The sequence below is a fragment of the Schistocerca americana genome, chromosome 3, assembly GCF_021461395.2.
Source record: "Schistocerca americana isolate TAMUIC-IGC-003095 chromosome 3, iqSchAmer2.1, whole genome shotgun sequence".
Taxonomy (NCBI): Eukaryota; Metazoa; Arthropoda; class Insecta; order Orthoptera; family Acrididae; genus Schistocerca; species Schistocerca americana.
The window spans coordinates 892,277,413-892,303,572 of record NC_060121.1 but is presented as its reverse complement, the minus strand read 5'-3'; the positions used below and the strand labels follow the sequence as shown (position 1 = coordinate 892,303,572).

Below are 26,160 nucleotides of genomic sequence, written 5' to 3'. Positions count from 1 at the left end.
CCGAACCGAACGTCGGCTACTCGTTCGTAGGCAATCGCAGACTAAATAATGACGCCGAAAACGTCCTACCAGGTGGAGAATGGAAGCCTGATGGGGATAGTTGCGCAGATTAAAGTGCCGGCGTTACGCTCTCTAAGACAGGATGATGGATCTCTGATTTTCAAAATAACGTTCTATCACTATCGGTCGATGTTTCGGACTCAATTTCTCCATGGTGTTCCTCACAGTCCTGAAAAACAATAAAAAAATATATTAACAAATTACAAACAAGAAACGTTTGTGAGACAACCCACGAGCGACTTCTGCGCCTCTGTTTACAGTATTTCACAAAAAAGCTACAAGTCACAAATTCTACAAATACATCAGCATCCAACACGCACAAATATACACTGAAGAGCCAAAGAAACTGGTACACCTGCTTGATATCATGTAGGAGCGTCGCGACCACGTAGAGGTGCTGCAACACGACGTGGCATGGACTCCACTAGTATCTGAAGTAGTGCTGGAGGGAATTTACATGCTCAGTAATGTTCATGTCTGGGGATTTTGGAGGCCAGCGGAATTGTTTAAATAAGAAAAGTGTTCCTTGAGCCACTCTGTAGCAATTCTGGACGTGTGGGGTGTCGCATTGTCCTGCTGCAGTGCCCAAGTCCGTCGGAATGCACAATGAACATGAATGGATGCACTTGATCAGACAGAATGTTTGCGTACCTGTCCCCCATCGGACGTAGTATGGGTCCCATATCACTCCAACTTCACACGTCCCACACCATTACAGAGCCTCCACCAGCTTGGACAGTCCCCTGCTGACTTGCAACGTCCATGGATTGATGAAGTTGTCTCCATAACCGTACACGTCCATCCGCTCGATACAATTTTAAACGAGGCTCTCCGGCCAGGCAGAATGTTTCCAATCAACAGTCCAATGTCGTTGTTGACGAGCCCAGGCGAGGTGTAAAGCTTTGTGTCGTGCAGTCATCAAGGGCTCCGAAAGCCCATATCGATAATGTTTCGTTGAACGGTTCGCTCACTGACGTTGTTGATGGCAAGGCATTGAAATCTGCACCAATTTGCGGATGGGTAGCGCTTCTGTCACGTTTAACTATTGTCTACAGTCGTCGTTGTTGCCGTTCTTGCAGGATCTTTTCCCGGGCGCAGCGATGTCGGAAATCTGATGTTTTACCGGATTCCTGATATTCACGGTACACCCGTGAAATGGTCATACGGGAAAGTCCCCACTTCATCGCTGCCTCGGAGATGCTGCGTCCCATCGTTCGTGCGCCGACTATAACGCCACGTTCAAACTCATTTAAATCTTGATAACCTGCCACCGTAGAAGCAGCAACCGATCTAACAACTGCGCCGGACACTTGTTGTCTTATATATGCGTTCCCCACTGCAGCGCCGTATTCTGCCTGTTTACATATCTCTGTATTTGAATACGCTTGCCTATACCAGTTTCTTTAGCGCTTCAGTGTATATCGCTAGTAGATATCCAGTTAACAGCTTTATTCTAGCATCGAGAGTAGCACTGTTGTATGATGTGATGCTTGGTCTGCTCTATGGCTTTGTAGTCACATTTAGAAAAATGCGTGGGAAATCTTATGGGACTTAACTGCTAAGGTCATCAGTCCCTAAGCGTACACACTACTTAACCTAAATTATCCTAAGGACAAACACACACATCCATGCCCGAGGGAGGACTCGAGCCTCCGCCGGAACAAGCCACATAGTCCATGACTGCAGCGCCTTAGACCGCCTGTCACATTTAGAGCTACCGACGATATCCTTGTAGGTAGCCCTAGCGCTCGCGTGACCTTTTCGGTTTCTACTTAAACCATACCAAATTTTTCTCGGTAGATTGGAACCTGACGCTGGTATACTGCTGGTCTTTGTAGCTATTGTAACGGAAAGCTTTCTTCGACTTCTCTCTTTCTTTGCCTCGTCCGTGAGAAAGGACTGCATAGCGTCTGGTAGGAGGGTGAAGCTTATACAATACAATGTAGATTGACAATAAATAAAGAACGAGTCGTTTGTTATTACTGTCAGGGAGATAACGTGGCGCTGCTTACCCACCTAATCTGAAAGGGTTTTCTGTGCACAGAACGGCTCTTACCCATACGGTGCATGAGAGCGGCGCTATAAATGTATCTACTGAGTGTGGATATGTGTAATGTGGGCTTTTCATGCAGTGTCATATGTGTTGTATAATGAGAGATGGTGTATGCTTTCTCCTTGTGGAGACGGCTATGCGACTACATTGACCGTGATAGTGTGAGCTAATTGTATCAGAAAATTTTAATGCAATGATTTCCGATGCGAATAACTCATTAGTGGGGAAAAGCATGCGATAAGTTATTCTTACAAATAACTTTCTGTTCTCTCTGCTTACTTAACTTTTGAATAAAGTATGCAAACAGTCCACTCATACACGGCAAAGACGAAACGGAGAAAGAGGTACCACAATATGCAGAATAACACCCAGCAACATCAAATGAACTAATTTGTGAAATTAAACAGTAGTCAGTCCTATTAAACAGTACCTGTCGTTAAAAAGTCAATAAGCAGATCAGTAAAAATTACGTGTTTATTTAGCAAAGACGTGCCAAAAGAAGGTTTACTCTCAGGTAATCAGTACAATGCGGCACAAATAACAGTGAGAGAACGTTGTTAACTGTTTCGTTATGAAAATCAAAATTATTAATTTTGAATGAAAAGTAAATGACTGTTGTCGAAATGGTTGACTATTGGGAGCTTTTTATTATAGCAAGAATTGCGTTGTCCCACGATTTTACAATAAATTTCACTGAATTTTCCTATTTTAAATAATTCGGAAGTTACTTGAATGAATAAATAAACAACAAATTAAGGCAACAAAAAACACTCTGATTAACAGCATGAAACATAAATATGTAAAATTTATATGGTTTTAGCTAGAATCGTTGTTTTTCCAGTTTTACATTAACTAAATTTAGTTTACTGTTACGCCAGTGAAATTGTAGTAATGAACATGGTCTCTGACTACTGTGGAACAAAATAGCTAACTCACAGAGGCGTCATTTCTGTTTACTTTGAGCCACACTTCTAACAAGCAATACAAACAATACTCATGGTATTATTCTTTCTTAATATTGCTGTTCTTTAACAAATCAAAGGCACTCACTTTTATTTGTAGTAGGAAAAGAACAGAACCCTATTCAAGGTAACAACAAAGATGAAATATGAGAACAGGGAGCTAGAGTTTTAACATTTTACTATTATTATTTAAATGTTCTCTCTGTGTCACTGCGTGTGCCTTTCTAAATGGAAAGGCAAGCAGCTAGTTGCAGATGTTGAGATGATATAATATTCAGAGGATAGTCATAAATCGTGGTGACTTCAGTGCGATTACTGTCTTTGAATAAAAGTGTCATTCCTGTTCGTCTTAATGTTTATTTCCGGTAGTTACCTTCTGTGTTATTCTCTAGCAGTTCTTTTTGTGTGTGGTCCAAGTTTCGTCGAGCTATGTAACTCGACAGTGACACATCATACGTTTTGCACACCAATGTATTGTAGAATGCCTTCACTTACGTCAGTTTTCGCTGTTAATTATAACACGAGGTTTGGCTGAAAAGTAAACGATTTAGGAATATATCAGTCTTTATTTTCACTTCTCCATTTACACTATCCCTTTCAAAATACTCCCCTCTATGGTCCTAACACCGCTCAATCGAATTTTCCCCTTTTAAAAGCAGAGTTGGAAGCTATCTTTTGAAAGCATCTTCACGATCTCTGTAGCCTTATTTTTCACGGCTTGAACGGTCTCAGACCGTTGTTTTTCCATAACACTGCTCCCTCTCCTCTTACTCGTTCACGGAGCTTAGATACGACATCAAGATGATACTCCTCATTTATAGTTCGATTTTCTGCCGTTTTCATTTCCACATATGTCAAAAAACACAATCGAATTGATTTGAATTTTGATTTTGACATTCGAATCTTCTTCCGTTTCGTTGAACTGGGGCTTTTCCTGTGAACTTGTCGGCACTTATTTCCCCGATCATATTGGTAAACCAGGATTCATCACATCTTATTACTTTCTCAAAAAATTTAAGATACTGTTTGACGGATTTCACTGTGCCAGCACAACTGTTCATTTGGAGTCGTTTTGTTCAGGCATCAGGTTCACTCAGACCATCTTTGAATAAGCTTTCCTCATGTGAAAATGGTTCTCAGTCGATTCTCACAATATCGACAACCACGCGAATATATAGCCTACAGTCTTTTCTAGTTGAAACTCCGCTTTTTCAATGTTTACCGAGCGAGGTGGCGCAGTTATTAGCAAACTGGACTCTCATTTGGGAGGACGACGGTCCAATTCCGCTTCCGCCTAGCCTGATGTAGGTTTTCCGTGATTTACCTAAATCGCTTCAGGTAAATGCCGGAATGGTTTCTTTGAAAGGGCACGGCCGACTTCCTTCCCCATCCTTCCCTAATCCAATGGGACCGATGACATCGGTGTTTGGTCCCCTCCTCCAATTCAACAAACTATCATTTTTCAATGTTTTCGTCCGTTGTTGATGTTGATGGTCTCCCTACCCGTGAATCAACTTTAATCTCTTCTCGTCCCACTTTGAATCGCTTGAACCACTCAAAAGTTTGAGAGTGTGAAAGAAACTCATCACAGTAGACTTGTTTCAACAGGGAATGGGCCCGTGTGGTGGATATTCCGAGTTTCACTAAAATTTCACATTCATCCGTTCCCCCTTCAACACAACGGGCTGCAGATACACGGTATGACAGAAACGAAGGCCATACCCAGACTGAGCGCTGTAGCCGAGCTGTTCTAGGCGCTTCAGTCCGGAACCGCGCTGCTGCTGCGGTCGCAGGTTCGAATCCTGCCTCGGGCATGAATGTGTGTGATGTCCTTAGTTAGGTTTAAGTAGTTCTAAGTTCTAGCGGACTAATGACCTCAGCAATTAAGTCCCATAGTCCTCAGAGCCATTTGAACCATTTTGAACTCAGACTTAGCAGTGGTAGGTGAATGGGAAATGGAGAGTGGAGATGTCAGTGACGCCCATTGACCTTGAGGCCCACGCTCTTTGTCTGCTAAAACAGAAGTTCGGTTATGTTTTAGCCAGACATCGTACATCCCCTGCTTAAAAAGAAGATGCGTGATATACTGACTGGAGGAAATAAAAGTGACCCGGGGGTTCGGAGCGTTTCATATCCATCATTTTGAAACCACTTGTGGCAGCATTAACGGAGGAGGAAAAGACCTACAGTTACTTACAGCAGGATGGAGCAACCGCCCATACAGCCGGCCGAACCTTGGAGTACATTTACATAATCTTCAAGCCTGACAGAGTTGTTGGGTCAGTCTGGTCGCTGCCCTGGGTGGTCACACTTGTCACCTGATATGCCACTTTGTGTGGGCAGCCCTCAAGTCCAAGGTGTATCGCAAAAACACTAGTAGTCTTCAAGAACTGCAGCAGAACGTTTAGGCTGAAGTTCCAGCAATTCCAGCAGTACAGAATCTATCCGCCTTCAGCGACTCGTTGACCAGGGTGTAAAAGTGGCAAGAGATGAATGGTGGTAACTTCAAACATCTGCTATAGTTATGTTAGCACTGTATTTTCTTTCCTTTGCCGTGTTTCTTATTATCCCGGAAATCCGTACTCCGGGCCACTATTATTTGTCCCACCCTATAGTACGCATGTAAGCGCAGTATCTGATTCAGTAAGCTGTGATTTGCTTTGCGGTGGGTGCCAGTGCACAGTGGCAGTTGGTTAGTGAGAGCGGCTGCGTTGCTTTTGCAGGTGGTTTGTGAACGCTGGGCTGGTGGCCACGTACTACAGCGGCATCACCATCTTCACCATCTTCATCGCTGCCACACTCAAGCAGGTGAGTATCTGCTTGCCAACACTCGATCGCCTGCGAGAAAATCCAGCCTTGGGAATGGGATGTGTTTGCCGGCTGTATTCTCCGACCCGCCGTAGCGGTGAGGGGCGGAGAGTATTTACTCTACCAGTATATTTTTCCCGTATGTTCCTGGGTCGTTCGTCGATGGGACACGGCTATCAGGCGAACTGAGCCACTTCCTCGCCAATAGTTTCTAGTGCGAGTAAGAGATTTGCACTGCTTTTCACACTAAAAAGACTCCTAACGGACCTTGCCAAATACCTTTCCTAATATTTTGTACTGATCTATTTGGCGAAGCAACTGCTACAATTCAAGTGCTCTCTGGTGATTTAGGTATCGACAGCCACCGTAGATTTTATGGAAAAGTGTATATGTATTGTGTATATGTATTTCCAAAACCAATTTTCGCTATGCTGTGGTTTGTGCACAGATTTGAAAATTTGTGGCAGAATGAAACTGTGTGTGCCAGTAAAGGACTCGAATCCGGCATCTTTTCCTCTCACTACAAAATGCTTCAGCAACTGAGATATCCGAGCACAAATTGCGACCTGCCATCACAGCCTTGCCTTTGACAGTGCTTGTAGTTCTGGTTTCCAGACTTCACGGCAGGTCTCCTCCACTACTTGAAAAAGTGATAAGGTGGTTACATGACTTAGTCACAACCTTAGACATTGTTTCCAGATTGAATTTTCACTCTGCAGCGGATTGTGCGCTAATTTTAAACTTGCTGGCAGATTTAAAGCTGTGTGCCGGACGGAGACTCGAACTGGGGACTTCTGTCTTACGCGGGAAAGTGATCTATGCACTGAACTACCCAAGCACGACTCACGACACAGTCTCACAACTTTGGTTTCGCCAGTACAGTACTGGCTCGAGAAAGGCAAACTATGGAGGCTGCTTACACTACGCTTGTCCGTCCTCTTTTAGAATACTGCTACGCGGGGTGGGATAGTTACCAGATAGGATTTCCGGAGTACATAGAAGAAGTTCAAAGAAGGGCAGCTCGTTTTGTATTATCGGGAAATAGGGGAGAGGGTGTCACTGAAGTAGTACAGGATTTGGGAAGGACGTCATTAAAAAAAAGGCGTTTTTCGCCACGGAACAATCTTCTCACGAAGTTACAATCACTAACATTCTCCTCCGAATGCGAAATATTTTGTTGACGCCGATCTACATAGGGAGAAACGATCACCATGGTAAAATAAGGGAAATCAGAGTTCGTACAGAAAGACATAGTTGTTCGTTCTCTCCGCGCGCTATACGAGATTAGAATAATAGAGAATTGTGAAGGTGGTTCGATGAACCCTCTGCCAGACACTTAAATATGATTTGTGGAGTATCGATGTAGATATACCCCGAAGACCATCCTCGGGAGTACGGCGCATTGTTCCAACGTCGAGAGACGCAGCAGCGTTACTCTTGTCGTCATAGTGTGGAGAGCCAGCGATATGGCTTCGGGTCACAGCTAGTAGTAACTGGCAGAAGGCTGATGGCACAGCAGTACCAAAAATCCCGTGCCGTGATGTGTCACCTCTCATGCAACAGTTTCGTGGTGCCACTTTTCAATAGGACAATGCTCCTCCACACGTAGCACGCGTCTCTATGAACTATTTGCGTAATGTTGTGGTAATCATGTGGCTAGAAGGATCCCAAGATCTACGGCCAGTAGAAAGTCAGACGTCAGCTCCGTCCCAGTCCAGGATATCAACGAACGATTACAACAACTGTGGGCAAGCGTCTCTCAGGAGAAGAAATAGTGGCTTTAGGACTAGTACTGATAGTCTCTACTGTAGTCATGCGTCTGGCCCGTTGCTGGGAGACCGATGGACTCTTCGCAGCAAGAGTGCACGAGTCAATAGCAGTGGACGGGAGACAAGCCCTTTCTCAGCTGGCTGTAGGGCGGACCAGCCCGCAGCAGTGGCAGTTGGAGGTCCGTGTTGACTGGGGAAGTGTGGGCGCTCGACGTTGGTCGAACATTGCTGGAAGGCGGCAGCCTCACCATGGCAGTGTTAGCGACGTCACAACGCCTACTTTGAACATGGCTGTCGCCTAATACACTCCTGGCAATGGAAAAAAGAACACATTGACACCGGTGTGTCAGACCCACCATACTTGCTCCGAACACTGCGAGAGGGCTGTACAAGCAATGATCACACGCACGGTACAGCGGACACACCAGGACCCGCGGTGTTGGCCGTCGAATGGCGCTAGCTGCGCAGCATTTGTGCACCGCCGCCGTCAGTGTCAGCCAGTTTGCCGTGGCATACGGAGCTCCATCGCAGTCTTTAACACTGGTAGCATGCCGCGACAGCGTGGACGTGAACCGTATGTGCAGTTGACGGACTTTGAGCGAGGGCGTATAGTGGGCATGCGGGAGGCCGGGTGGACGTATCGCCGAATTGCTCAACACGTGGGGCGTGAGGTCTCCACAGTACATCGATGTTGTCGCCAGTGGTCGGCGGAAGATGCACGTGCCCGTCGACCTGGGACCGGACCGCAGCGACGCACGGATGCACGCCAAGACCGTAGGATCCTACGCAGTGCCGTAGGGGACCGCACCGCCACTTCCCAGCAAATTAGGGACACTGTTGCTCCTGGGGTATCGGCGAGGACCATTCGCAACCGTCTCCATGAAGCTGGGCTACGGTCCCGCACACCGTTAGGCCGTCTTCCGCTCACGCCCCGACATCGTGCAGCCCGCCTCCAGTGGTGTCGCGACAGGCGTGAATGGAGGGACGAATGGAGACGTGTCGTCTTCAGCGATGAGAGTCGCTTCTGCCTTGGTGCCAATGATGGTCGTATGCGTGTTTGGCGCCATGCAGGTGAGCGCCACAATCAGGACTGCATACGACCGAGGCACACAGGGCCAACACCCGGCATCATGGTGTGGGGAGCGATCTCCTACACTGGCCGTACACCACTGGTGATCGTCGAGGGGACACTGAATAGTGCACGGTACATCCAAACCGTCATCGAACCCATCGTTCTACCATTCCTAGACCGACAAGGGAACTTGTTGTTCCAACAGGACAATGCACGTCCGCATGTATCCCGTGCCACCCAACGTGCTCTAGAAGGTGTAAGTCAACTACCCTGGCCAGCAAGATCTCCGGATCTGTCCCCCATTGAGCATGTTTGGGACTGGATGAAGCGTCGTCTCACGCGGTCTGCACGTCCAGCACGAACGCTGGTCCAACTGAGGCGCCAGGTGGAAATGGCATGGCAAGCCGTTCCACAGGACTACATCCAGCATCTCTACGATCGTCTCCATGGGAGAATAGCAGCCTGCATTGCTGCGAAAGGTGGATATACACTGTACTAGTGCCGACATTGTGCATGCTCTGTTGCCTGTGTCTATGTGCCTGTGGTTCTGTCAGTGTGATCATGTGATGTATCTGACCCCAGGAATGTGTCAATAAAGTTTCCCCTTCCTGGGACAATGAATTCACGGTGTTCTTATTTCAATATCCAGGAGTGTATTTGTGGTCTGTTGCAGCATCCTGTTTCCCATGTCTATTTGATATTTACGTCATTACTCCGGTCGGGTGTTGTGACACAAAGGTCTTCTGTGGTGTTTTGATATCGACTGTGGCTATTTCTGATCCATTCGCCACTTTACTGAGACGAGTGGCTGCCTTGTGATGTGCGTACGACGTGCTTTCTGTTGTATTGGTATGCAGATTACCTGCACTGTTCTTTTGTCTCATGTTTGCCAGTGTTTTTGAGGCATTTCATATTTTGTTAGAGACCTGCCATTTAGATTACCTATAAGTTGCTTGCCTCACATGTTATCTAGTGTATTGCGTCAGTCGTGCTGCGGCTCGCGTTGGTGCTGTTGTAGGTTTCCGTCCTCTGTTGGAGGCCAGACCATATCGTTTAGCTGACATGGTGGCGGTTGTTTGTCTTCTTCTCGTGTTGACTGGCGCCAGTTGATTTCGCAAGTGTTGCCTGTCCGCTAGTGGCAGCAGTGGCGGTTATCGATATGTAGCAACTGTGGCCCTATCTTTGGGGCGAGGTCGTTGTTCTTCCGGGTCGTGTCTGCAGGCAGTTTGTTTGGGGACCCAGGAGGAGACAGGCACGCGCATTGCCAAAACACGCTGGGACCGCTGGCGGCAAGCATGGACTGCCGGATAGAAGGGCTGTGGTCACGAGGGTGCACGACCTCGTCGCAAAACCGGATCCTGCAAGCTTTAAGTTGAGTGCATTTGGATTCAAGTAGGGAAACGTCCATCATTGTGAGATCTTGCAATTCTCCAGTGACTTGGATTCGTGTTGCTGCTAGTGATGTTGCCGAGGTGAAGAGCAGAGAGTGGAGTGCTTGGCAAAGGCGGATATGATTAGCTTTCCTGGACTTCTAATTACTATTTATTGCATTCAGTTTGTTACTATCTGTTAAGTTCAACCAGCGGTATTTTTCCTGCCTCGTGGTCTCTAACGCCCCAGTTACTGTCGTGGGGGTTAGTGTATGTAACAGCAGTGTACGTTTCCTCACCTTGCCGCTGCTGTCCAGTGAGGCGTTTAGCTTTGACAGCTTTCTTGATTGTAGGTTGGTTGACGATTCTTCTACTCGGTTGGTAGTGATTCCTTTCTCGTTCAAATGGCTCTGAGCACTATGCGACTTAACTTCTGAGGTCATCAGTCGCCTAGAACTTAGAACTAATTAAACCTAACTAACCTAAGGACATCACACACATCCACGCCCGGGGCAGGATTCGAACCCCCAACCGTAGCGGTCGCTCGGCTCCAGACTGTAGCGCCTAGAATCGCACGGCCACTCCGGCCGGCCCCTTTCTCGTTCTGGGCGCTCTAAGCACAGTATTCTGCGGATAGAGTCCAGGCTGCTTGTTCCGGCTTAGGAGTATTTTTACATCTTCGCATTTGGTTTATGGGACGTCAGGTAGCCTCAGCAAGATTATCATTAGTCTCTCGTCAGACTGCCACCAGTCTGAGTTACCATCTTGCGAAGTGAATGAAACTCTTGGCTTCCTATCTTTTCGCTCGCGAAATTGTTTTTTTGCGGGACCTACTCAGAAGTCGATTCCTGGTCCACCGTCTGTGACTGGCCCTTGTGTTTTATTATTGTATTTTTTTTATTGTATGTTTCTAATATTTTTTATATATTGCCATTCCTGGCGTTACAGCAGGTGTAAATGATGATGCTACCAAGTTTACCATCATTTTATCTCACCTGTTTGGTGATCAGTTGCCTGTCTTTTTAAATTAACCTTTACTATTGCATTGCTGCTTTGTAGTGTCTGTTAATTTTTTTTATAATTGCAGTTCTTGGCGTTAAAAGCATTCAGCTGTGATTGTGGTTACTTGCCTTAAGATTCTAATTGGGATCACATTAGCTTGTTTTTAAAACATTATTTGCTGTGTCTGTATTTTATGCTCATTTGGTAAATTGTAACGCACTGAAAGCACCACTAATTACACAGTTGTTTATTCTTTCATTAATAACGTGTGATACCTTTACTTATTTCTGAGTCTGGAATTATCGTTTTAAAATAAATGTGTGTAATTTGCAAAAGGTAACAAATAGTAACTGATTACGGCCCCGTCCACAATCGTAACCGAATCCTGCCTTCGTTGACTACAAGGTTTCATTCCGTTTTGTGAAAATAGTCTTTAATCAATATGTTTTGGTAGAACTTTCAGTGATTGTTAAATTTATTTTACGCTTTGCTTCTAAAACTGTGTAGTGTTTAATTCCTCACTAAAGAGCCGAAGAAACTGGTACACCTGCCAAATATCGTATAGGGCCATCGCCAGCACGCAGAAGTGCCGCAACACGACGTGGCATGGACTCGACTGTCCATTTTCCAGGGAACTGGTATCATGAATCCTGCAGGGCTGTCCATAAATTAGTGAGAGTACGAGGGGTGGAGATCTCTTCTGAATAGCACGTTGCAAGGCATTCCACATGTGCTCAGTAATGTTCATGTCTGGGCAGTCAGGTAGCCAGCGGAATTGCTTAACTTCAGAAGAGTGTTCCTGTAGCTACTCTGTACAAATTCTGAAATGCACAATGAACATGAATGAATTTAGGTGCTCAGACAGGATGCTTACGTTAGTGCCACCTGTCAGAGTCGTATCTACAACTATCATGGATCCTGTATCATTCCAACTGAACATGCCCCAGACCATTACAGAGCCTCCGACTGTTTGAGCAGTCCTCTGCTGATATGTAGGGTATATGGATTCATGAGGTTGTCTCCATACCCGTACACGTCCATCCGAACGATACAATTTTAAATGAGACTCGACTGACCAGGCAACATCTTTCCAGTCATCAAAAGTCCAATGTCGGTGTTGACGGGCCAGGCGAGGCGTAAAGCTTTGTGTCGTGCAGTCATCAAGGGTACACGAGTGGCCCTTTGGCTCCGAAAGTCGGTATAGATGATGTTTGGTTGAATGGTTGGCACGCTGACACTTTTGATGGCCCAGCGTTGAAATCTGCAGCATTTTGCGGAAGGGTCTCACTTCCATCACGATTAACGACTCTCTTCAGTCGTCGTGGGTCCCGTTCTTGTAGGATCTTTTTCCAGCTGCAGTGTGATGGGCGATCTGAGTTTTAGGGGATTCCTGATTTTCACGGTACACTAGTGAAACGATCGTACCGGAAAATCTCCACTTCATCTCTATTTCCGAGATGCTCCGTCCCATCGCTCGTGCTCCGACTATAACACCACGTTCAAACTCACTTCAGTCTTGATAACCTGCCATCGTGGCAGCGGTAACCTATCTATCAACTGTGCCAGACACTAGTTGTCTTATATAGGCGTTGCTCACCGCAGCGCTTTATTCTCCCTGTTTACATATCTCTGTATTTGAATACGCATGCCTACACCTGTTTCTTTGGCGCTTCAGTGCTATATGTGCTTAATGCTTTGTTGTCAGGGATCTCACTGTACACTCACCAATGATACACTGATCAGCCAGGACATTATGACCGTCGACCTGTTATCGATATAAACCCGTCAAGGCGATAGGTGCCGGCCGAAGTGGCCGTGCGGTTAAAGGCGCTGCAGTCTGGAACCGCAAGACCGCTACGGTCGCAGGTTCGAATCCTGCCTCGGGCATGGATGTTTGTGATGTCCTTAGGTTAGTTAGGTTTAACTAGTTCTGGGTTCTAGGGGACTAATAACCTCAGCAGTTGAGTCCCATAGTGCTCAGAGCCATTTGAACCATTTGAAGGCGATAGGTGCGTCTATTGGCCAGGAATGACCTGCTAGTCAGACACACACACGGTGCATGTAGTATCAGTGAACGCAATGTCCGTGCGTAGAATGGGGAAGGCGCACGATATGTCTGTGTTTGACCGAGGGCAGATTGTGATGGGTCGGACGCTCGGCACGAGCACTTCGGAAAGTGCACTAGCTGTAGTGCGTGGGATGTGTGCTGTGGTGAATGTCTTCAACACTTGGCGGAACTAAGGTCAAACCACGACCAGACGTCGTGAGGTTGGGCGGCCACCGTCCGTTACAGATGTTGGTCGTCTTAGGCTGGGCAGGCTGGTAAAAGAGGCCAGGCAATGAACTGTGGCGGAACTAACATCAGCCTCCAATGCTTGGCAGACCACAAGTGTGTCAGAACACACAGTGCATCGAACGGTCTTAATGATGTGCCTCCGTGGCCGACGAGCAATTCGTGGGCCAATGTTAACACCATGACATAGCCAACTACGACAGAAAGGGGCACGTGACTATCGTCACAGGACGTTAGTGCAGTGTCATAACGCTGCATGGTCTGTTGAATCCCGATACCTTCTTCATCACGCCGATGGGAGGGGGCGAATCCGTCGTCCTCAAGGGAACAGCTCCTTGACACCTGCACTGCGGGATGGACACAAGCTGGTGGCTGCTCCACTATGCTCTGGGGAACATTCACATGGGCATCCATGGGTCCAGTGGAACTCGTGCGAGGCACCATGACGACCAAGGAGTATTGTACACTGGTTGCAGACCATGTACACCCCTTCATGACGATCATGTTTCCTGAGGGCAGCGGCATTTTTCAGCAAGATAATGTGCCATGGTACAAGACCAGGAGTGTGATGAAGAGATTCGAGGATCTTAGTGGCGAGTTCCAATTGATGTGCTCGTCCCCCCACTCGCCAGATCTGGACCCGATCGAACACATCTGGGATATGACTGATCGTGATGTCAGAGCTCATCGCCTCCCTCCCCAGAATTTACAGTAATTAGGTGACTTATGTGTGTTTGCAGATGTGGTGCCAACCCCCTCCAGTGACCTAGCAAGGCCTCGCTGCTTCCAAGCCAGGATACGTCACCGCTGTTATCCGCACTAACTGCGGACATACCAGCTGTTAGGGAGATGGTCATGAAGTTCTGGTGGATCAATGTATTTTGCAGTACGTTCGTAAAAAGAGATCTATTTCGATACGACAACTGGCCATCTGGGTTTGTTAAATCCATACTACTTCCCATTCACTTTCGATTTTGATTAACTGTTTATTTTGTCATGCTGCTCAATGAGTCTTCCCCAATGCCTGTTTGAGTGTCTACTGCCGTTGTCTGCTGTTCCTTTGGTTTAGCGTTTGTCTAACTATTCAGTTCATAAGTGGCTTGTTTGGAAAGCGTCTTTAAAACTGTATGTATGTCTAAGAAACGCCGCCTAAGGCGCCCTTTACTATAACTGCAGGCTACTATTTTGCTTGGCCATTGTGCCCCAGGAACATGTTATACAGGGTGTTACAAAAAGGTACGGCCAAACTTTCAGGAAACATTCCTCAAACACAAAGAAAGAAAATATTTTATGTGGACATGTGTCCGGAAACGCTTACTTTCCATGTTAGAGCTCATTTTATTACTTCTCTTCAAATCACATTAATCATGGAATGGAAACACACAGCAACAGAACGTACCAGCGTGACTTCAAACACTTTGTTACAGGAAATGTTCAAAATGTCCTCCGTTAGCGAGGATACATGCATCCACCCTCCGTCGCATGGAATCCCTGATGCGCTGATGCAGCCCTAGAGAATGGCGTATTGTATCACAGCCGTCCACAATACGAGCACGAAGAGTCTCTACATTTGGTACCGGGGTTGCGTAGACAAGAGCTTTCAAATGCCCCCATAAATGAAAGTCAAGAGGGTTGAGGTTAGGAGAGAGTGGAGGCCGTGGAATTGGTCCGCCTCTACCAATCCATCGGTCACCGAATCTATTGTTGAGAAGCGAATGAACACTTCGACTGAAATGTGCAGGAGCTCCATCGTGCATCAACCACATGTTGTGTCGTACATGTTCCAGCAGCGCAGGTAGAGTATCCCGTATGAAATCATGATAACGTGCTCCATTGAGCGTAGGTGGAAGAACATGGGGCCCAATCAAGACACCACCAACAAATGTCCAAATGTTCACAGAAAATCTGTGTTTATGACGTGATTGCACAATTGCGTGCGGATTCTCGCCAGCCCACACATGTTGATTGTGAAAATTTACAATTTGATCACGTTGGAATGAAGCCTCATCCGTAAAGAGAACATTTGCACTGAAATGAGGATTGACACGTTGTTGGATGAACCATTCGCAGAAGTGTACCCGTGGAGGCCAATCAGCTGCCGATAGTGCCTGCACACGCTGTACATGGTACGGAAACAACTGGTTCTCCCGTAGCACTCTCCACACAGTAACGTGGTCAACGTTACCTTGTACAGCAGCAACTTCTCTGACGCTGACATTAGGGTTATCGTCAACTGCACGAAGAATTGCCTCGTCCATTGCAGGTGTCCTCGTCGTTCTAGGTCTTCCCCAGTCGCGAGTCATAGGCTGGAATGTTCGTGCTCCCTAAGACGCCGATCAATTGCTTCGAACGTCTTCCTGTCGGTACACCTTCGTTCCGGAAATCTGTCTCGATACAAACGTACCGCGCCACGGCTATTGCTCCGTGCTAATCTATACATCGCCAACTCCGCATTTGTAAACATTGAACTTACTGCAAAACCACGTTCGTGATGAACACTAACCTGTTGATGCTACGTACTGATGTGCTTGATACTAGTACTGTAGAACAATGAGCCGCATGTCAACACAAGCACCGAAGTCAACATTACGTTCCTTCAATTGGGCCAACTGGCGGTGAATCGAGGAAGTACAGTACATACTGACGAAGCTAAAATGAGCTATAACATGGAAATTAAGCGTTTCCGCACACACGTCCACATAACATCTTTTCTTTATTTGTCTGTGAGGAATGTTTCCTGAAAGTTTGGCCGTACTTTTTTGTAACACCCCGTATAGTTGTGGACTTACTTTATTTTTCACTATATTTTTGGGGAAATCGTAGAATCCGCGTCAACAGTGTAGAGTCTTCTACCGCAACGAAGCAGGGGAGTTGATGTTGTTATGGGTAGGCAGTATCCTCTTTCTACAATACAAAGGCACATGTGGATTAATACGATTCTTTATTTACATGAAGCTCCTACTTAACTTGAATAGAGTCCATGGTCATGGTATTATCTCATCCTTAATAGTCATTTGCAGACAATATCGGTAATTTTGCTATTAAAATCTGTAGTCTCACTGATAACCCCGATATAAGCACTGAACTAGTCGCTATGTACTGTCATAACATGAGATGTGACCTGATCCCGATCTGCGAGTGAACTGACAGACGCCAAACAGAAAGAGTGAGTCAGTCAGACCCTCCAGTCAGCGGCGGCGGCCGAAATACAGGCTGCCGAGAAGGCGTTGGTGGTGTGTTGTTTGCAGGTGTGTCTCTGGCCTCTCTCGCGATAGGCGCGCTCGATCCAGCGCCTGCTTCCGATCTTCGCGCTACATCTCTGCCGACTGGTGTGCTGGCGACAGCTCACGTCAGCACAGAACACATAAGACTTCTTCACCGATTGTGAATTTTGCTTACATGGCTGCTGGTCGTTAATTTAGTATGTGTCTACATTTTGCGAAACTATTAAAATTTCTTGTAAGAGAAGTTTAAGAATTTGTTCTGGCTACACTTTTAGTTTTAGTATTTAAGTTACTAATCTGGGACTGTTGACCTTCTTACTGCTACCACTTACTTCTTTGAGATAAGCCATTAGTGAAGTTGCTAAGAATAATTTTGGATTTGCCTTGCACCATTAACTTGTTACCACTAGTGAATTGTGTTGCACCATACCTACTTGTAACTTAAGATTTCTTGGCTTACCAATGAAACATACCTTTAACTGAGCCCTAAGTCGATTGGAATTTGCTAAATTTATCAAACTACTCGTATTTAACAGCCGCTCTTGAGTGAATGTGGTTTAATTGAGCTTGATTTAAAACTCATTCGTATTGCGACTGGGGGAGACACTTTTCATTTTGTGCTAAGCCGTTTTCTGAGTTCTGTACTTCGATCAGTGAAAACGAAATCCTTATAGTATCATTTTGTTGCCCGTCTCTCTGTCTGACTGTTAAGAACCGTTTTCCACAGCAATAGGAAGAGATATCAAGTCGAAATTTATGTCAAATAGTAAGATTACGGTTGCTTGACAGTCCAGAAATGTGAAGCTTTTATGTCAAAGCAATCAAGATATGGCCATTTGTTACATATTTCGATACTCCCTAGTTGAGTCATCAAAGCCTACAGATTTCTTATCGTTAAGCTGGTATCAAGAAATACCTCAAGAAGAAAAGTTTCACAGCACACCAAAAAAGAAGATATCCAAAAATTGTTAATTTGCAGTTACGTCTCACTAAAAAAATACATTATGTGATCAAAAGTATACGGACACGCCAAGAAACATACGTTTTCCATTTTAGCAGCTGTCTGAACGTATGCCTGCTAAGGATGGACGAACCCTCCACTGAACTTCAGCATTATCGATGGAAGGCTCCACGAACTTGTAAGTCATTTTCAGGCAGGTGTCCCGATGCTTTTGATCACATAGTGTATTTCTTCTGTTATTTGTTATCAGATATCTGCCTGTCCTTCCACCTGTCGAGACTCCTTTTACTCAGGAATCAATCAGACGTATAAATTTGAAATTTATATCGCGTGCTAAGGTGTGTACTCTCTTGGTAGTACTATACGATAAGGCCATTTATGTTATATACTTCGATACTCGTGAATTCAAACGTGTAGAGTACTTCCCGCTGACGTAGAATAATGAAATTTGGCAAGATGTAATATTTCACAGCAAAAGTAAGGGGGAAAAAAATCAGAAAATTGAGAGTTTGTAACTATATCACGCGAAAAAGTCTTGTGTTATTTGTTATCTGACTTCAAACTTGAAGTTAAAACATTATCGAAAGTCTTGGGGTCTCTGGGGCTGATATCTTGCCTGTATGAATGTAGATAACTAGCAAAAGTCGTCGAGAGTCTCTATTCGCAGAATGGATGACTGCCTATACAGACAATTAAGTTTATACGGAACACTCAGTGCGTCAGTATTCTTCAGACATGACCAACTTCTTTTCTGACTTGTTACGCTTTTATCACTACAAGTTTTTGAACTTCAGAATTCCTATCATTTTATTCTTAGCGTATTTCTCCAATTGCAAAGGTTTTGTTTCTTATTTAATAAACTGTCGCTAAAATATACTTTGTTTTGTGGTTCCAGTACGTTTTAGCTCCCCAACCAGCTCTCTACCACCTCACCATTCCCAAACGAATCAAAGCATGTTGCCAGGTCATAGGGGATGCCAAGACATACTAGTAAGGCGACTCATATTGCCAAATTGTTTGCAAAGTTGCCTCGATATTGTAATCACTGAAATAACACCACATACCCTCTCAACCCATGAAGTTTCATTTCATTTCCTTGCCCTTCCTGGGTGCTTCACATTTCTTGGCAAGCAGTGTATAATATCAGAGATATGAGACATAAGAAATTGTGTTGTTATGTTACACGTTTACAGAGAGGAAGTTCTTTGTGGAAACTCTCCTCTAGGCTGTGGCTAAGTCTCTTCTCTACAGTATCCTTTCTTGTGTAACTTCTGCAATGTAAACCTGGAAGCAGGAGGAAAGGTCCTGACGGAAAATGCGTAGCTAAGTCGGTAGAGAACTTGCCCGCGAAAGGCAAAGCTTCCAGGTTCGGTTCCCGGTACCGCACGCCGTTTTCAGTGTGTATGTGTGTAATTGTACAGATCGGAGACTACCATTCGACGTCTGAGGCGACGCGCTTCGACATCCGGATCTACACAGTGATGCTGGCGCCTCTGCTGCTTGCGAAGGGCCAGCTGCGGCACCTCGAGACCCTGGTGCCCTTCTCGATGCTGGCCAACCTGTGCATCGCGACTGGGCTCGCGGTCACCCTGTACTACATGTTCGTCGACCTGCCTCCGCTGGAGGACCGCCGCCTGCTGCCCTCCTCAGTCACCGCCCTACCGGTCTTCCTCACCACCACCATCTACGCCATGGAGGGCGTTGGCGCGGTGAGTGTTCGACCCTACACTACTGGCCATTAAAATTGCTACACCAAGAAGAAATGTGGATGATAAACGAATATTCATTGGGCAAATATGTTTGTTGTTGTTGTGGTCTTCAGTCCTGAGACTGGTTTGATGCAGCTCTCCATGCTACTCTATCCTGTGCAAGCTTCTTCATCTCCCAGTACCTACTGCAACCTACATCCTTCTGAATCTGCTTAGTGTATTCATCTCTTGGTCTCCCTCTACGATTTTTACCCTCCACGCTGCCCTCCAATGCTAAATTTGTGATCCCTTGATGCCTCAAAACATGTCCTACCAACCGATCCCTTCTTCTAGTCAAGTTGTGCCACAAACTTCTCTTCTCCCCAATCCTATTCAATACCTCCTCATTAGTTATGTGATCTACCCACCTTATCTTCAGCATTCTTCTGCAGCACCACATTTCGAAAGCTTCTATTCTCTTCTTGTCCATACTAGTTATCGTCCATGTTTCACTTCCATACATGGCTACACTCCATACAAATACTTTCAGAAACGACTTCCTGACACTTAAATCTATACTCGATGTTAACAAATTTCTCTTTTTCAGAAACGATTTCCTTGCCATTGCCAGTCTACATTTTATATCCTCTCTACTTCGACCATCATCAGTTATTTTACTCCCTAAATAGCAAAACTCCTTTACTACTTTAAGTGTCTCATTTCCTAATCTAATTCCCTCAGCATCACCCGATTTAATTTGACTACATTCCATTATCCTCGTTTTGCTTTTGTTGATGTTCATCATATATCCTCCTTTCAAGACACTGTCCATTCCGTTCAACTGCTCTTCCAAGTCCTTTGCTGTCTCTGACAGAATTACAATGTCATCGGCGAACCTCAAAGTTTTTATTTCTTCTGCATGGATTTTAATACCTACTCCGAATTTTTCTTTTGTTTCCTTTACTGCTTGCTCAATATACAGATTGAATAACATCGGGGAGAGGCTACAACCCTGTCTCACTCCTTTCCCAACCACTGCTTCCCTTTCATCCCCCTCGACTCTTATAACTGCCATCTGGTTTCTGTACAAATTGTAAATAGCCTTTCGCTCCCTGTATTTTATCCCTGCCACCTTTTGAATGTGAAAGAGAGTATTCCAGTCAACATTGTCAAAAGCTTTCTCTAAGTCTACAATTGCTAGAAACGTAGGTTTGCCTTTTCTTAATCTTTCTTCTAAGATAAGTCGTAAGGTTAGTACTGCCTCACGTGTTCCAACATTTCTACGGAATCCAAACTGATCTTCCCCGAGGTCCGGTTCTACCAGTTTTTCCATTCGTCTGTAAAGAATTCGCGTTAGTATATTGCAGCTGTGACTTATTAAACTGATAGTTCGGTAATTTTCACATCTGTCAACACCTGCTTTCTTTGGGATTGGAATTATTATATTCTTCTTGAAGTCTGAGGGTATTTCACCTGTCTCATACATCTTGCTCACCAGATGGTAGAGTTCTGTCAGGACTGGCTCTTCCAAGGCCGTCAGTAGTTCTAATGGAATGTTGTCTACTCCCGGGGCCTTGTTTCGACTCAGGTCTTTCAGTGCTCTGTCAAACTCTTCACGCAGTATCGTATCTGCCATTTCATCTTCATCTACATCCTCTTCCATTTCCATAATATTGTCCTCAAGTACATCGCCCTTGTATAAACCCTCTATATACTCCTTCCACCTTTCTGCCTTCCCTTCTTTGCTTAGAACTGGGTTGCCATCTGAGCTCTTGATATTCATACAAGTGGTTCTCTTCTCTCCAAAGGTCTCTTTAATTTTCCCGTAGGCAGTATCTATCTTACCCCTAGTGAGACAAGCCTCTACATCCTTACATTTGTCCTCTAGCCATCCCTGCTTAGCCATTTTGCACTTCCTGTCGATCTCGATCTCGTTTTTGAGACGTTTGTATTCCTTTTTGCATGCTTCATTTACTGCATTTTTATATTTTCTCTTTTCATCAATTAAATTCAATATTTCTTCTGTTACCCAAGGATTTCTATTAGCCCTCGTCTTTTTACCTACTTGATCCTCTGCTGCCTTCACTACTTCATCCCTCAGAGCTAACCATTCTTCTTCTACTGTGTTTCTTTCCCCCATTCCTGTCAATTGTTCCCTTATGCTCTCCCTGGAACTCTCTACAACCTCTCGTTCTTTCAGTTTATCCAGGTCCCATCTCCATAAATTCCCACCTTTTTGCAGTTTCTTCAGTTTCAATCTGCAGTTCATAACCAAGAGATTGTGGTCAGAATCCATATCTGCCCCTGGAAATGTCTTACAATTTAAAACCTGGTTCCTAAATCTCTGTCTTACCATTATATAATCTATCTGATACCTTTTAGTATCTCCAGGATTCTTCCAGGTATACAACCTTCTTTTATGATTCTTGAACCAAGTGCTGGCTATGATTAAGTTATGCTCTGTGCAAAATTCTACAAGGCGGCTTCCTCTTTCGTTTCTTCCCCCCAATCCATATTCACCTACTATGTTTCCTTTTCTCCCTTTTCCTACTGACGAATTCCAGTCACCCATGACTATTAAATTCTCGTCTCCCTTCACTACCTGAATAATTTCTTTTATCTCGTCATACATTTCATCAATTTCTTCATCATCTGCAGAGCTAGTTGGCATACAAACTTGTACTATTGTAGTAGGCATGGGCTTTGTGTCTGGGCAAATATATTATACTAGAACTGACATGTGATTACATTTTCACGCAATTTGGGTGCACAGAACCTGAGAAATCAGTACCCAGAACAACCACCTCTGGCCGTATTAACGGCCTTGATACGCCTGGGCATTGAGTCAAACAGAGCTTGGATGGCGTGTACAGGTACAGCTGCCCATGCAGCTTCAACACGATACCACAGTTCATCAAGAGTAGTGACTGGTGTATTGTGACGAACCAGTTGCTCGGCCACCATTAACCAGACGTTTTCAACTGGTGAGAGATCTGGCAAACGTGGTGGCCAGGGCAGCTGTCGAACATTTTCTGTATCCAGAAAGGCCCGTACAGGACCTGCAACATGCGGTCGTGGATTATCCTGCTGAAATGTAGAGTTTCGCAGGAATCGAATGAAGGGTAGAGCCACGGGTCGCAACACATCTGAAACGTAACGTCCACTGTTGAACGTGCCGTCAATGCGAACAAGAGGTGACCGAGATGTGTAACCAATGGCATCCCATACCGTCACGCCGGGTGATACGCCAGTATGGCGATGACGAATACACGCTTCCAATGTGTGTTCACCGCCAAGTCACTAAACACAGATGCGACCATCATGATGCTGTAAATAGAACCTGGATTCATCCGAAAAAATGACGTTTTGCCATTATGCACCCAGGTTCGTAGTTGAGTACACCATCGCATGCGCTCCTGTCTGTGATGCAGCATCAAGGGTAACCGCAGCCATGGTCTCCGAGCTGATAGTCCATGCTGCTGCAAACGCCGTCGACTTGTTCGTGCAGATGGCTGTTGCCTTGCAAACGTCCCCATCTGTTGACTCAGTGATCGAGACGTGGCTGCACGATCCGTTTCAGCCATGCGGATAAGATGCCTGTCATCTCGACTGCTAGTGGTATGAGGCCGTTGGGATCCAGCACGGCGCTCCGTATTACCCTCCTGAACCCACCGATTCCATATTCTGCTTACAGTCGTTGGATCTCGACCAACGCGAGCAGCAATGTCGCGATACGATAAACCGCAATTGCGATAGGTTACATTCCGACCTTTATCAAAGTCGGAAACGTGATGGTACTCATTTATTCTCCTTACACGAGGCATCACAACAACGTTTTACCAGGCAACGCCGGTCAACTACTGTTTGTGTATGAGAAATCGGTTGGAAACTTTCCTCATGTCAGCTCGTTGTAGGTGTAGCCAACTGTGCCAGCCTTGTGTGAATGCTCTGAAAAGCTAATCCTTTGCATATCACAGCATCTTCTTCCTGTCGGTTAAATTTCGCGTCTGTAGCACGTAATCTTCGTGGTGTAGCAATTTTAATGGCCAGTAGTGTATTACAGATCTCTGATCTCCCCGTAGGAGAACTACACGGTAACTGCTCTAGCCTCCGCATCGTCTAAAATATCGGGAAGCATGCATGAAGTTTTCCATATTTCTGTGTGGTCCTCCTCAACGCTGAGCAGTATTTACTAATATATATTCAGAATATGAACTCGGCTGCCTTTATTTGTGATTTCCATATTTACATAATGTTATGGATTTCATAGCTACGTAACTCCGTACTCATGCTTCGGGATTAATCGACGATGGCCTACATCGAGTGTATCACACGGAGATGTAGAAGATACACTGTGCCATCTGACTTTAGTAACAGAAACGTTTTGGTCTCTTTTTCTTTAAAGTTACTTGTTTTTGCTCTAGATAGGCCAATCTATGTCTCGTGTCTCGACGTCGGTATAACACTTGCCAGTGTGCTCTTGAATTATATGCTTATAGAATCACACTCATCTTCAGAAAAGAAAACAGAACATCTTGAACAACTAAAGATAGGGATTTCACATTCAAAGGACATGTACAATTGTATGATTAGCAGAAATGATCAGCATTTCGGTCACCTCAGTTCAGCATGTGTCCTGTTGCCTAGTAGGAACAGGGTCCACCATGACCCCTGATGACTTATTCCATGCATGATGGCATCGACGCGTATAATGCGCGAATGGCGTCTTGTGATATACCTATCCATGCTGCATTCACCAGGTTCCAAAGTTCGTCTGTGGTGGTTGGCACTGGGTCACAGCACTGCCACCGTTCTTTCACCACGTCCAACACTTTTTCGATTGGATGGAGGAAAAAGGTTAAGAAAGAGATATATGGTGGAAGATTGTTTAGGAGGCCAAGGCCCACCAAGGTCTGTATGGCTGAAGAATAAGAAGACACGTCTGGAGGCCTGAAGAGCGAGGGCAAAAGGCCGACGCCCTTTTGACACCAAGAAGGCACGTATACGTGCAGCAACATATGGTCGTGCATTGTCTTGCCGAAAAATGGCATCTGGGGTGCTGTGCAGAAAGGGTGTGGCTACGAGTCACAGGATGTGATTCAAGCAGGTCACACTGGTCACAGTGCCCTGGACGAGCACCAATTGTGATCTGTAGTTGTATCCAATAGTGCCCCACACCATAAGGCCTCGAGTTGGTGCTGTATGTCTTGTACAAATGCAGTCACTGCGATGCCGCTGCCTCTGTCTGCTGCGAACCAAATTGCGGCCATCATTTTCAAACAAGCAGAACCTGTATGCCTGATGCCATCCCTGTCTCCAGTGACGTCGTTCCATACACTATTGCCGTCTAGAATGTACAGGGCTATTACAAATGATTGAAGCGATTTCATAAATTCACTGTAGCTCCATTCATTGACATATGTTCACGACACTCTACAGATACGTAGAAAAACTCATAAAGTTTTGTTCGGCTGAAGCCGCACTTCAGGTTTCTGCCGCCAGAGCACTCGAGAGCGCAGTGAGACAAAATGGCGACAGGAGCCGAGAAAGCGTATGTCGTGCTTGAAATGCACTCACATCAGTCAGTCATAACAGTGCAACGACACTTCAGGACGAAGTTCAACAAAGATCCACCAACTGCTAACTCCATTCGGCGATGGTATGCGCAGTTTAAAGCTTCTGGATGCCTCTGTAAGGGGAAATCAACGGGTCAGCCTGCAGTGAGCGAAGAAACGGTTGAACGCGTGCGGGCAAGTTTCATGCGTAGCTGGAAGTGCTGGAAAATTGGCTCATGCGACAACTGGAGACCGACAGCGCCGACTTCATAATTCAACAGGATGGTGCTCCACCGCACTTCCATCATGATGTTCGGTATTTCTTAAACAGGAGATTGGAAAACCGATAGATCGGTCGTGGTGGAGATCATGATCAGCAATTCATGTCATGGCCTCCACGCTCTCCCGACTTAACCCCATGCGATTTCTTTCTGTGGGGTTATGTGAAAGATTCAGTGTTTAAACCTCCTCTACCAAGAAACGTGCCAGAACTGCGAGCTCGCATCAACGACGGCTTCGAACTCATTGATGGGGACATGCTGCGCCGAGTGTGGGAGGAACTTGATTATCGGCTTGATGTCTGCCGAATCACTAAAGGGGCACATATCGAACATTTGTGAATGCCTAAAAAAACTTTTTGAGTTTTTGTATGTGTGTGCAAAGCATTGTGAAAATATCTCAAATAGTAAAGTTATTGTAGAGCTGTGAAATCGCCTCAATCATTTGTAATAACCCTGTATGTGCATATGTGCACATTCGTCAAAGGTAAGCGGAGAAGTAACGGTCACGTAACCCATGGCGTGAAGGGCTGTCACTCCTGATAGTGTACGATGTGTTGTACTGTTCCACTGTTGTGCCGGAGCAGAGGAGGTAGCAGATCTGTCCTGCAATGCCATTCGGATGAGGTGTCGATCTTCTCTGGGGTCGGGGGGGGGGGGGGGGGGGGTGCTCTGGGTGGCGTGACCTGACCCATCTCGTGGTATTCTACGGCATTCTGTGAACCATTCTGCACACACCCGTTGTACTACCTAAACACTTCGTCCCACACACGCAGCAGTTTCCCGGATGGATGCTTTACATTCTCTCAAAGTCTGTTTCAAAGTCACTGATTTCACGGTACGGATCATGCATACGTCTGCGGGACATCCTGCACGTCTGCCCCAGTCACACTGATCAGTTACCTTCGATTTATAGTGACAAAGAGAGCCACAGGCACATTTTACCGATAGATAGTGTTGCGCCGCTATATCGGTGTCGACCTTGAAGCCATTGGCCGACATGGGGCAAATTCTAATCATTTCTGCAGAACATACTAATGTACATGCCCTGTGAATATGAACGTC

General features: G+C 45.6%; 1 protein-coding gene across 1 annotated transcript in view; it reads left to right on the top strand.

Moving 5' to 3' along the window:
- LOC124605711 (proton-coupled amino acid transporter-like protein pathetic) overlaps nucleotides 1-26,160 on the top strand; it is a 134,532-nt gene that overhangs the window by 97,343 nt on the left and 11,029 nt on the right. The window contains exons 6-7 of the mRNA XM_047137585.1: nucleotides 5,799-5,883; nucleotides 18,996-19,283. Coding sequence (XP_046993541.1) covers nucleotides 5,799-5,883; nucleotides 18,996-19,283 — 373 coding nt within the window. The remainder of the gene's footprint in view (nucleotides 1-5,798; nucleotides 5,884-18,995; nucleotides 19,284-26,160) is intronic.